Raw genomic sequence first — 14,009 nt, forward strand, 5'->3', positions numbered from 1 at the left:
AGGTTTAGAGACATAGAAACTCATTCCCTTGAACATAATAGTTAAAAGATGCTGTTATTTTTCTAGTAAATGTCTTTTGCTCTACTTTCTCTTGAGAGGAAATGAGAAAGAAGTTTTCTTTTGTAATTTTTTATTTTAATTCTTGTTTTTCCCCAAGATTTATTAAGGTATAATTGACAAAAATTGTATATATTTAAGATATATGGTGGTCAATATACATATTTATTACAAAATGAGTACCACATCAAGTTAATATCTCCCATCACTTCTTGTACTTACCATTTTGTGTACATGTGTGTGTGTGTGTAGGGATATAGAAACCTAAAGATCTATGCTCTTAGCAAATTTCAAGAATACATGGTGATTATAAATGTAAAAAAGACAAAGAGATGAGTGTTGTTGAAGGTGTGGAAAATTGGGAACTCTTACATACTCTTGATGGAGATATGCATTGTTATGTGTGCTAAGTCGCTTCAGCTGTGTTTGACTCTGTTTTCCTAGGGACTATAACCCACCAGGCTCCTCTGTCCATGGGATTCTCCAGGCAAGAATACTGGAGTGGGTCGCCTTACCGTCCTCCCCGGATCTTCCCCACCCAGGGATCGAACCCCCGTCTCCTGCATGGACAGGCGGGTTCTTTACCATCAGTGCCACCTGGGAGACCCCCTCTGGACCCTTAAAGACCCACAGTTTAAACATAAACACATACATATAATCTATAAAAAGTTAACTATGTTGCACATGTGAAACTGAAAAGGAGTCTCCTTAAAGCCAAGATCCCTTATTGAATTTATGATTAATCTCTCTATCCAAAAACTTGATTCATTTCTTTCTCCCGTTTAACTTCAATCCTGTGCTCACAGAACACTAACCAACCACAGTCAGATGACTAAAGTCACTGCCCTTGATAACATCTTTGCGAGTGTGCTAAGTCATTTCAGCTGTGTCTGACTGTCTGCAACTCTACCAGCCATAGCCCGCCAGGCTCCTCCATCCATGGGATTCTCCAGGCAAGAATACTGGAGTGGGTCGCCTTACCGTCCTCCCCGGATCTTCCCCACCCAGGGATCGAACCCCCGTCTCCTGCATGGACAGGCGGGTTCTTTACCATCAGTGCCACCTGGGAGACCCCCTCTGGACCCTTAAAGACCCACAGTTTAAACATAAACACATACATATAATCTATAAAAAGTTAACTATGTTGCACATGTGAAACTGAAAAGGAGTCTCCTTAAAGCCAAGATCCCTTATTGAATTTATGATTAATCTCTCTATCCAAAAACTTGATTCATTTCTTTCTCCCGTTTAACTTCAATCCTGTGCTCACAGAACACTAACCAACCACAGTCAGATGACTAAAGTCACTGCCCTTGATAACATCTTTGCGAGTGTGCTAAGTCATTTCAGCTGTGTCTGACTGTCTGCAACTCTACCAGCCATAGCCCGCCAGGCTCCTCCATCCATGGGATTCTCCAGGCAAGCATATTAGAGTGGATTCCATTTCCTCCTCCAGGGGATCTTCCTGATCCAGGGATAGAACCTGCATCTCATCAACTATACATTGGTATAGTTATTATAGAAATCAGTATGGAGGTTCCTTATAAAAACTGAAAACTAGAATCAAACCAGCTATCCCATTTCTGGGTATATATTCAAAGAAAATGAAATCAGTTTCTCCAATAGAACTCTGCATCCCTTGTTCTCTGCAACATTATTCACAGTGGCCAGGATATATTAAAAAAAAAAGTGGCAATTGAAGGATGAATGGATAAGAAAATGTGGTATACATGCATATACAATGGGATAGTTATTGAGTCATAAAAAGAAGGAAATGCTGCCATTTGCAGCAAGATAGATGAATCTGGAGTGAAATAAGCCAGACTCAGAAATCAGTCCTTTTATGAAAACTTTTTGTGTGTGTGTCAACCTTATAGTTTCATTCATTTATTGCTGTAACTTTTCTGTAACTACTCCAATTAAAGAGATCACTAAGATTCAGTTCCTTAAAAATGTTTTTCCTGATATTTGTGAAGTGAAGTCGCTCAGCCATGCCCAACTCTTTGAGACCCCATGGACTGTAGCCCACCAGGCTCCTCTGTCCATGGGATTCTCCAGGCAAGAATACTGGAGTGGGTTCCCATGCCCTCCTCCAGGGAATCTTCCTGACCCAGGGATCGAACCTGGGTCTCCCACATTGCAGGCAGATGCTTTACCCTCTGAGCCACCAGGATAGATGTTACCAATTATTTTTTTGGTAGATGTTACTGGTTAGATGTTTTGGTCTTGATCAGTTAGTGGGAGGGATAAGATTCCTTGAGTCACATTTCCCACGTTGATGTGCTCTGACAGTGCAGAGAAGCTTCACATCCTTCCTCCGTGTCTTCTGTTTCCTAGGAGTCACGGAAGTGTCCCGTAGAGACGTCCTCTTCCCCAGAGGGACTGCCTGTGCTTCATGCAGCCATGGACCTTGATAAACCGTCTGTCTGGGGCTCATTTAAGCAGCGGACCAGGCCTTTGTTGGTCAACCTGAGCAAGAGGAGGGTGAAGAAGACCTCGAGCAAAGCCCTGGACTTACGGGCCCAGCATCATCTGGACCGCCGCCTGAGCCTGTCCGTCCCTGACCTCCTGGAGGCCGAGGCCCTGGCCCCCGAGGGGCGGCCTTACTCCGGCCCCCAGTCATCCTACACCTCGGTGCCCAGCAGCCTATCAACCGCCGGCATCGTCCCCAAGAGCAGCAGTAGCTCTTTGAAGCAGTCTGAAGAAGAACTGGATTGGAGTCAGGAAGAAGTGGGCCCCTTCCAAGTGGGGGAAACAGACCCCGAGGAGCCCTTCACCTCTCCCGCCGAGGACAGGAGGGCTTCCAGCAACGGCTCCTTGGGTCTGCTCCAGAAAACACCCCCTGGAGAGGATGCCCCCGAAGGGCCAGAGGTGAGGCCCGGCCTGGGCGTGTTCCCATTTTTCTATTTTTCTTCTTTCTAAGTGCATTCAGTGCCCTTGGAAATTTTGATTGGGATTTATTTTTGTGGTTAGTTTGAACAGAGAGGATGTCATTTACAACCATTTAAATGAAGGTAATATTGATTGTACCCAGTGTTCCCCTTTGTTTGGAGGTTGACCTCTGTGTATCTTAAAGTATTACAAATGACCTTCCTAGGACACTTTAAGGCATTAAAAGCCCCGTTGGATGTGTTTTCATTTTTCCATCTCCTGGCAAAGAAATCAAGAGTGTAACTTTTCCTTTAACTTTTTGCTGAAATCTATGTCTGATTCTGTCTCTCTGTCTCCGCCATTGCCTGGTCCTACCCACAGACAAAAGTGCACGTTCACATTCCTAAAAAATGTAGGAATATATGTATCTCCTTTTGACTGCCAGAGAATTAGACTCTGTGCTCCCAGTGCAGGGGCCTGGGTTCGATCCCTTGTCAGGGAACTAGATCCCACACGCTGCAACTTAGCGTTTGCATGGTGAAGTTAGAAGATCCTGCATGATGCAGCTAAGACCAGCAAACTCAAATAAATAAATGAATAAATACCAAATATCTAAAACAAAAGCCAAACACTGAAGGAAACAAATTCTTATCCATTCTGAAATTTTTATAAAGCCTTATAATTTCTTTAAGATAAAATAACCAAATATAATTATGAGACAAATACTACATTTCTAGGATGAATTTAATTTAAATGTAGTTATGAGGTTACCAAGCTATGATTTGGATAATCAATTTGATCAGTTTTTTTTTTTAAATGTCTTCCATTAATGGCACATGAAGTAGGTTTCAGTGTTCAGGTAATGGCTTAATTTTTCTATGTTTGAGATTAGTATTCTAATTGTGTAGAAAACTGGTTATTCAACTAGGATTTTTTATTTTATTTTTAGAACCAAAGCCTGTTAATTATGCCATATGTTTGGATTTCATTGGAGGATGGGATTGTGGATATTTGAAGGCCTTATCTTTTGGAAAGCATTACCAGTTAGGATACCATTAACCATTAAATGACACCTATTTGTTTCATTGGCATTAACATTTATGAAGTCCTTTTTGTAAAAATTTTGTGATTTTTTTTACTATTATTTGTGAATTTGAAATGTTTCCACTAATTAAAATATAAATTGAGTTATTAAACATAATTCATAATTCATAGTTCAGTATGAAGGAGGTAAGATGTTAAGTTATATACTCAGGTTAATCTTATCTTCTTGCTATTTATTAACTGACCAGGAAAAAATAGGTGGGTTCCTTGGCCTTGATAGCCTAACAAACTCAAATTAGAATAAGTTGTTTTAAAAGTTAGTGCTGCTAAACTGTTTCACTGACTATACATATTTAGTGCCTACTCTATCAATCCCATGGACAGAGGAGCCTGGCAAGCTACAAACCATAGAGTCACCAAGAATTGGACATACTGAATCGACTTAGCACGCACGCGCTATCTGGGGCACCACAGAGGGTCTGTTGTAAAGAAGAGGTGGATCAGAACATAACCCTGCCTTCAGGTTTTGGTCCGTTGGGACATAGCTTTGCACAGCATTACGTGCAGCATAAGCGGTAACAAAATCAGGACTGAGTGTGCGTCCAAGCCTTTGTCCTGGCAGCTCAGTGAGCCGAGATCAAATGGGGGGATCCGGGGACATGTCCTGTGGGAGGCAGTATGCAGGCTGGCGCAGAGGATAAGTAGGATTTGACAGGTAAGGAGATATGACAAACACAGGCCTGAAGTGTGGGTGGTGGTGGTTTAGTCACTCAGTCGTGTCTTGACTCTGTGACCCCATGGACTCCTGCCTGCCAGGCTCCTCAGTCCATGGGATTCTCCAGGCAAGAATACTGGAGTGGGTTGTCATTTCATTCTCCAGGGGATCTTCTTGACCCAGGGATCAAATCCAGGTCTCCTGCTTTGCAGGGGGATTGTTTACCAGCTGAGCCACCAGGGAAGCCCCAGTGTGGATGGGGGAGACCAAAGGTGGGACGCATTCTGCTCTGCATGCAGTGAAGGCTTGGGGAGCTTTCTGATGTGGTGTGTGTGATGTGTGTCTGCAGCGGGCTGTACTGAGGGCTGGTCAGTGATGTGATGGCGAATGGATGGATTGCAGATGGGTGGTTGGTAGTGGTTATTTTATCTTTTACCATTAATGCAAAAAAGCCTGGATAGTACAGCTTTTTTAAGAGTAGGTAATTCTGGGTAATCTGATGAAACTCAGTCATTAAGCAAACAGCAGTAACTGTTGGCTTAACAGTTACTTAAACTGTTCAACAACAAAAACTTCTTGCTTGAGAAAGAATCTTCTGCCTGTCTTTTCCTGCCCTAAGCATAATTGACATAGACTGAGGCTGTATCTTCCTTCTGTGGCCACCCGTTGCCATTCGTCAGCGTGGTGAGCTGTTTGCAGAGGATGGAGACACTGGACTGCAGCTCCTCAGACCTGTAGGATCACTTGTGGTCCGCCACAGTCCTCACCTACTCAGCCCGCCTCCCCTGTATCCTGTGGGTGTCTCCCACTACCTGAGGTTGCAGTTTATTATCACATGGTGCAGAAGTGAGCCCCTCCCTTGCTAGGGTTTTGCACTAGGCTACGTTAACTGGAGAGTGGGCGTGACTGGAGGAGGCTTGTCTAACTCGTTTTCGTTTTCTCAGGGCCCAGCTCCATGCCTGGCCCCTGGTATGTGCTCAGTGGTGGTGTTCTGTGTTTTTTTAATAGAGAGATCGGTGATGGTGGTATATGCCATTCAGATTCATAAGGCTGTTTTAGTGTTTCTCTTCAAGTTCTCTTCATTTTATGGTTTAAAGTCATGTCTTCTTGGCTTGACCCTTCGATCATTACGTAGTGTCCTTCCTTGTCTCTTATAATGTTCTTTTTTAAGTCTGTTTTGTCTGATGTGGTAATTGCTCTTCCAGCTTTCTTTTGATTTCTATTTGCATGCAGTATCTTTTTCCATCCCCTCACTTTCAGTCTGTATGTGTCCCTACATTTGAGGTGTGTCTCTTGTAGACAGCATATATATGATGATTCTTTTTGTATTCATTCAGACTGTCTTTGTCTTTTAGTTGGAGCATTTAATCCATTTATATTTAAAGTAATTATCAGTGTATATATATTCCTTTTGGCATTCTATTGTTTTGGGTTTGTTTTTGTAGGTCTTTTCCTTCTCTGTGTTTCCTTTCTAGAGAAGTCCCTTGAGCATTTGTTGTAAAGCTGGTTTGGTGGTGCTGAATTCCCTTAATTTTTGCTTATCTGTAAAGCTTTTGATTTCTCCCTTGATTTTGAATGGGAAGATTCCCTGGAGAAGGAAATGGCAACCCACTCCAGTATTCTTGCCTGGAAAATTCCATGGATGGAGGAGCCTGGTGGGCTACAGTCCATGGGGTCACAAAGAGTCGGACTCGACTGGGCAACTTCACTCACTCTCGATTTTGAATGAGGTTCCTTCTGGGTAGAGTAATCTTTCTTGTTAGGTTTTTACCTTTCATTACTTTAGATATATCCTGCCATTCCCTCCTGGCCTTTAGAGTTTCTGCTGAAAGATTAGCTGTTAACCTTGTGAGAATTCCCTTGTATGTTACTTATTGCTTTCCCCTTGCTGCCTTTTTTTTTTTTTTTTCATTTTATCCCAAATTTTATTTAGTGATATAAGGGATTCATCTTCCCTCCTTGCTGCTTTTAATATATTTTCTTTGTATTTAATTTGTTAGTTTGATTAATATGTGTTTCGGCATTTTCTTCTTGGGTTTTTATCCTTTAAGGGACTCTGTGCTTTTTTGGACTTGATTGACTATTTCTTTTTCATGTTAGGGAAGTTTTTCACTATAGTCTCTTCAAATATTTTCTGAGACTCTTCAACTTTTTTGTCTTCTGGAACGCCTATAATTTTTGTTTGTTTGTTTGTTTGTTTTAATTTTTTTAGTAGTTGGAGGCTAATTACTTCACAACATTTCAGTGGGTTTTGTCATACATTGACATGAATCAGCCATAGAGTTACACGTATTCCCCATCCCGATCCCCCCTCCCACCTCCCTCTCCACCCGATTCCTCTGGGTCTTCCCAGTGCACCAGGCCCAAACACTTGTCTCATGCATCCCACCTGGGCTAGTGATCTGTTTCACCATAGATAATATACATGCTGTTCTTTTGAAACATCCCACCCTCACCTTCTCCCAGAGAGTTCAAAAGTCTGTTCTGTACTTCTGTGTCTCTTTTTCTGTTTTTGCATATAGGGTTGTCGTTACCATATTTCTAAATTCCATATATATGTGTTAGTATGCTGTAATGGTCTTTATCTTTCTTGCTCACTTCACTCTGTATAATGGGCTCCAGTTTCATCCATCTCATTAGAACTGATTCAAATGAATTCTTTTTAATGGCTGAGTAATATTTCATGGTGTATATGTACCACAGCTTCCTTATCCATTCATCTGCTGATGGGCATCTAGGTTGCTTCCATGTACTGGCTATTATAAACAGTGCTGCAATGAACATTGGGGTGCACGTGTCTCTTTCAGATCTGGTTTCCTCAGTGTGTATGCCCAGAAGTGGGATTGCTGGGTCATATGGCAGTTCTATTTCCAGTTTTTTAAGAAATCTCCACAATGTTCTCCATAGTGGCTGTACTAGTTTGCATTCCCACCAACAGTGTAAGAGGGTTCCCTTTTCTCCACACCCTCCCCAGCATTTATTGCTTGTAGACTTTTGGATGGCAGCCATCCTGACTGGCGTGTAATGGTACCTCATTGTGGTTTTTGATTTGCATTTCTCTGATAATGAGTGATGTTGAGCATCTTTTCATGTGTTTGTTAGCCATCTGTATGTCTTCTTTGGAGAAATGTCTGTTTAGTTCTTTGGCCCATTTTTTGATTGGGTCATTTATTTTTCTGGAATTGAGCTTCAGAAGTTGCTTGTATATTTTTGAGATTAATGCTTTGTCTGTTTCTTCATTTGCTATTATTTTCTCCCAATCTGAGGGCTGTCTTTTCACCTTACTTATAGTTTCCTTTGTAGTGCAAAAGCTTTTAAGTTTCATTAGGTCCCCTTTGTCTAGTTTTGCTTTTATTTCCAATATTCTGGGAGGTGGATCATAGAGGATCCTGCTGTGATTCATGTCGGAGAGTGTTTTGCCTATGTTCTCCTCTAGGAGTTTTATAGTTTCTGGTCTTACATTTAGATCTTTAATCCATTCTGAGTTTATTTTTGTGTATGGTGTTAGAAAGTGTTCTAGTTTCATTCTTTTACAAGTGGTTGACCAGTTTTCCCAGCACCACTTGTTAAAGAGGTTGTCTTTTTTCCATTGTATATCCTTGCCTCCTTTGTCAAAGATAAGGTGTCCATAGGTTCGTGGATTTATCTCTGGGCTTTCTATTCTGTTCCATTGAGCTATATTTCTGTCTTTGTGCCAGTACCATACTGTCTTGATGACTGTGGCTTTGTAGTAGAGTCTGAAGTCAGGCAGGTTGATTCCTCCAGTTCCATTCTTCTTTCTCAAGATTACTTTGGCTATTCGAGGTTTTTTGTATTTCCATACAAATTGTAAAATTATTTGTTCTAGTTCTGTGAAAAATACCGTTGGTAGCTTGATAGGGATTGCATTGAATCTATAGATTGCTTTGGGTAGAATAGCCATTTTGACAATATTGATTCTTCCAATCCATGAACACGGTATATTTCTCCATCTGTTTGTGTCCTCTTTGATTTCTTTCATCAGTGTTTTATAGTTTTCTATGTACAGGTCTTTTGTTTCTTTAGGTAGATATACTCCTATGTATTTTATTCTTTTTGTTGCAGTGGTGAATGGTATTTTTTCCTTAATTTCTCTTTCTGTTTTTTCATTGTTAGTATATAGGAATGCAAGGGATTTTTGTGTGTTAATTTTATATCCTGCAACTTTACTATATTCATTGATTAGCTCTAGTAATTTTCTGGTAGAGTCTTTAGGGTTTTCTATGTAGAGGATCATGTCATCTGTAAACAGTGAGAGTTTCACTTCTTCTTTTCCTATGTGGATTCCTTTTACTTCTTTTTCTGCTCTGATTGCTGTGGCCAAAACTTCCAACACTATGTTGAATAGTAGTGGTGAGAGTGGGAACCCTTGTCTTGTTCCTGATTTCAGGGGAAATGCTTTCAATTTTTCACCATTGAGGGTGATGCTTGCTGTGGGTTTGTCATATATAGCTTTTATTATGTTGAGGTATGCTCCTTCTATTCCTGCTTTCTGGAGAGTTTTAATCATAAATGAGTGTTGAATTTTGTCAAAGGCTTTCTCTGCATCTATTGAGATAATCATATGGTTTTTATCTTTCACTTTGTTAATGTGGTGTATTACATTGATTGATTTGCGGATATTGAAGAATCCTTGCATTCCTGGGATAAAGCCCACTTGGTCGTGGTGTATGATTTTTTTAATATGTTGTTGGATTCTGTTTGCTAGAATTTTGTTAAGGATTTTTGCATCTATGTTCATCAGTGATATTGGCCTGTAGTTTTCTTTTTTTGTGGCATCTTTGTCTGGTTTTGGAATTAGGGTGATGGTGGCCTCACAGAATGAGTTTGGAAGCTTACCTTCATCTGCAATTTTCTGGAAGAGTTTGAGTAAGATAGGTGTTAGCTCTTCTCTAAATTTTTGGTAGAATTCAGCTGTGAAGCCATCTGGTTCTGGGCTTTTGTTTGCTGGAAGATTTTTGATTACAGTTTCGATTTCCTTGCTTGTGATGGGTCTGTTAAGATCTTCTATTTGTTCCTGTGGAACCCCTATAATTTGAATGTTGATGCTTTTAATGTTTTCACAAAGGTCTCCAAGACTGTCTTCAATTATTTTCATTCGCTTTTCCTTATTCTGCTCTTTGCTAGTTATCTCCACCATTCTACCTTCCAGCTCATTTATCTGTTCTGCCTCAGTTATTCTGCTATTAATTCCTTCCAGAGTATTTTTAATTTCAGAAATTTCGCTGTTCATCACTGCTTGTTTATTTTTTCTAGGTCCTTGTTAAATATGTTAAGTGATTCTTGCATTTTCTCTATTCTGTCTTGAGATTTTGGTCATCTTTACTATTGTAACTCTGAATTCTTTTACAGATAGTTTGCCTATTTTCTCTTCGTTTATTGGGTCTTGTGGGTTTTTACCTTATTCCTTCATCTGCACAATATTTTTGTCATTTCATTTTGTCTAACTGACTGTGTTTGAGGTCTCCTTTCCCCAGGCTGTAGGGTCGTAGGTCTTGCTCTGGTCTCTGCCCTTAGTGGGTTAGGCTGGTTCAGTGGCTTGTGCAGGCCTCATGTTGGGAGAGTTGCTGGGTCATGCAGGGAGCTCAGCCGATTGCTCCGTAATGACCTGGGAGGGTGGTACGGAGCCCCAGGAAGGAGGGGATATATGTATACTAATGACTGATTCATGTTGTTGTTCAGCAGAAGCCAACACAGCACTGCAAATTAGTTACCTCCAATTAAAAACATTTTTAAAGTCAGAATTTTTGGAGTTCTGTTGGAAAAAACTTATCATATGGTCAACCCTTTTTATATAGTTTTGACTGAAAATATAGAGAGATTTAGAAAGGTGTAGAGCCCAAGTTCAATACTCATTTAAAATCTGAATTTGTTATCAATGAATTAAATTTTTTGTTGAAATATAGTTGATTTACACTGTTGTGTTAATTTTTGCTGTACAACAGAATGATTCAGTTATATATATGTGTGTGTGTATATTTATATACGCACACTCTTTCTTTAAAATACTCTTCCATTATGACTTGTTACAGGATATTGAAAACAGCTCTTTGTGCCATACAGTTGGATCTTGTTTTGATCCATTCTGTATATAAAAACTTGCATCTCCTAACCACAACCTCCCATTCCTTCCCCTCCCCACTCACTCACCCTTGGCAATCACAAGTCTGTCCTTCCGTACTTTTTAAATGAATGGGAGTCCTGCTGAATTCCTGTCATCTGTGAGGGAGCATTTCATGCAAAGATGGGCAAAATAAAGGATAGAAACGCTAACAGAAAATTCTGGCCCTAACAGAAAATATTAAGAAGGGGTGGCAAGAATACACAGAACTATACAGAAAAGACCTTAATGACCTGGATAACCATGATGGTGTGATCACTCACCTAGAGCCAGGCATCCTGGAGCGTGAAATCAAGTGGACCTTAAGAAACATCACTTTGAACAAAGCTAGTGGAGGTGAGGAATTCCAGCTAAGCAATTTCAAATCCTAAGAGATGATGCTGTGAAAGTGCTATACTCAGTATGCCAGCAAATTTGCAAAACTCTGCAGTGGCCACAGGACTGGAAAAGGTCAGTTTTCATTCCAGTCCCAAAGAAGGGCAATCCCATGAAATGTTCAAACTACCACACAATTGCACTCATCTCACACACTAGCAAAGTAATGCTAAAAATCCAAGCTAGGCTTCAATAGTATGTGAACCAAGAGCTTCCAGATGTACAAGCTGGATTTAGAAAAGGCAGTGGAACCAGAGATCAAATTGCCAACATCCATTGGATCATAGAAAAAGCTAGAGAATTCCAGAGAAACATCTACTTCAGCTTCATTGACTACACTAATGCCTTTGACTGTGTAGACCACAACAAACCATAGAAAATTCTTAAAGAGATGGGAATACCAGACCGCCTTACCTTGCTCCTGAGAAACCTGCATGCAGGTCAAGAAGCAACAGTTAAAATTGGACGTGTAACAACAGATTGGTTCCAAATTGGGAAGGGGGATGCATCAAGGCTGTATATTGTCACCCTGCTTATTTAACTTAACATTCAGGGTACCTCATGTGAAATGCTAGGCTGGGTGAAGCACAAGCTGGGATCAGGATTGTGGGGAGGAATATCAATAACCTCAGATATAGAGATGACACCGCCCTTATGGCAGAAATTAAGAGGAATTAAAGAGCCTCTTGAAGAAGATGGAAGAGGAGAGTGAAGAAGCTGGATTAAAATTCAACATTCCAAAAATGAAGATCATGGCTTCCAGTTTCCTCACTTCATGCCAGATAGATGGGGAAAGAATGAAAACAGTGACAGCTTTATGGTCTTGGATTCCAAAATCACTGTGGATGGTGACTGCATCCATGAAATTAAAAGACACTTGCTTCTTGGAAGAAAAGCAATGACAAACCTCGATAGCATATTAAAAAGCAGAGACATTGCCTACAGAGGTCCATATAGTCAAGGTTATGGTTTTCCCAGTAGTTATGTATGGATGTGAGAGCTGGACAATACAAAAGCCTGAGCACTGAAAAATGGATGCTTTTGAACCGGTGTTGGAAAAGACTCTTAAGAGTCCCTTGGACTGCAAGGAGATCAAGCCAGTCAGTCCTAAAGGAAATGAACCCTGAATGTTCATTGGAAGGGCTGATGCTGAAACAGAAGCTCCAGTGCTTTGGCCACCTGATGGGAAAAGCTGACTCATTGGAAAAGACTCTGATACTGGGAAAGATTGACAGCAGGAGAAGGGGGTGACAGAGGATGAGATGGTTGTATGCCATCACTGACTGAATGGCCAGGAGTTTGTGCAAACTCCGGGAGATAGTGCAGGACAGGGAAGCCTGGCGTGCTGCAGTCCATGGGGTTGCAAAGAGTCAGACACAACTGAGCGATTGAACAACAGCAGTCCTTGTCTCAGATCTGGTTTATCTGTTTCCTCTAATGAGTAGCAGACAGCATTCTACTGCTTTTATGAAATGGGTGGGAAATGAGGAGGAAGGTAGGGGTTGGCCTGTGACACTCCCGGTTTACAACAAATTTAACAATTGCCAGTATCCTAGGTGTAGCTTATTTCGTGGGTAACTTTCCCAAGGGGGTGAGGGATGGAACATCTGTGGCCTGAGGCCTGCACTGGGATTTGTCTCATTTGCTAATGAAGCCAAGATTCTTAACGTCCTATGGGATAGGCTTCCTCTCCTCTCTACAGGGTTCAAACGGGCAGGTCATTTTACTACATTTTCATGTGAGACTTGTCCCTCAAATGATTGATATTTTATTAGTTGTACTTTTTTCACTGGTTGCCTGGCAACCAGATTGTCTCCTATAGGTGACTATGTATGTCCCCTCTCTGAGGGATGAAAGTGGTCCTGCAGTTTCTTTCCCATTGCTCTCATCACCATGACTCCGGGCTCTAGAGGCTAAAAGGGCATCTCTTGCTGTTGCCCCACACTGCCAGCACCACTGTGTGTTCGGCCAGCTGTGTAGAAGTCAGTCTGTCTTGTTAGATTGGAAGAGCAGAGATGATGTCTTCTTCCTTTTCTCCCAGTCTTTCTGCAAACCTAACTTATGTTAAATATATTGATTCACTTTGTGTCTGAAGTTGACTGCTATGTGCTGGCGGGGGTGGGGGGGGGCATAGAAATTCAGCTTGCTTGGGGGAAATACTGATCCATGGAGACCTTGAGTGGGTAGGTGAGTTCTGAAGGAATTCCCAAATGTCTCCTTTGGTATGAAGAAGATAAAATTAGGGGAACTCAAAGGGAGAGTCACTTTTTTTTCTTCTTTTTATCTTGCTGTTTTTTCTTGCTTCTTCTCCTGTCAACATTCCCCCCAGTAGATATTTTACAAGGTATTTTTTCACAGTTAAGAATTTAGAAAATACAGAATCACCTCTGGTTCTCGTTCTTGGTGTTGATGATGAGTTGAGACGAGACCTGATTACTGGAAACGGTGACCAGCACTCTGAGGCAGTCTCTAGACAGTGCGAGATAACCAGCCATTTGAGGTGAAAGGGGAGCAGGGTGATTGCTCTGAGTATGTGGCCGGAAAGGCCTGAGGCGGATGTGTTTTGAGGTTAACACTCAGATAGGTGGGGAGTAAATCGAAGTAGTTAAGGTTGTTGTTTATGACGCTAGAAGAATAGAATGCTCATAGCCCAGTACATGGCAATCACAAGTGCCCAGTGAGGACTCACTGCTAAGATAATGGTTGTATTTATTACTGTTATTATTTTTACCACTACCTTTTCAGCATGAAGTCGAGGGCCAAAGAGGTTGAAAGACTTCCCTAATATCCAGCTAGTAAGTGTCAGAG

General features: G+C 41.2%; 1 protein-coding gene across 4 annotated transcripts in view; it reads left to right on the plus strand.

The window, feature by feature from the left end:
- MCTP2 (multiple C2 and transmembrane domain containing 2) overlaps positions 1 to 14,009 on the plus strand; it is a 254,411-nt gene that overhangs the window by 58,594 nt on the left and 181,808 nt on the right. For all 4 annotated transcript variants that reach the window (XM_043489630.1, XM_043489631.1, XM_043489629.1 and 1 more), the window contains one exon: positions 2,395 to 2,928. In XM_043489630.1, coding sequence (XP_043345565.1) covers positions 2,461 to 2,928 — 468 coding nt within the window. In that variant the 5' untranslated portion in view covers positions 2,395 to 2,460. The remainder of the gene's footprint in view (positions 1 to 2,394; positions 2,929 to 14,009) is intronic.

The sequence above is a fragment of the Cervus canadensis genome, chromosome 17, assembly GCF_019320065.1.
Source record: "Cervus canadensis isolate Bull #8, Minnesota chromosome 17, ASM1932006v1, whole genome shotgun sequence".
Taxonomy (NCBI): Eukaryota; Metazoa; Chordata; class Mammalia; order Artiodactyla; family Cervidae; genus Cervus; species Cervus canadensis.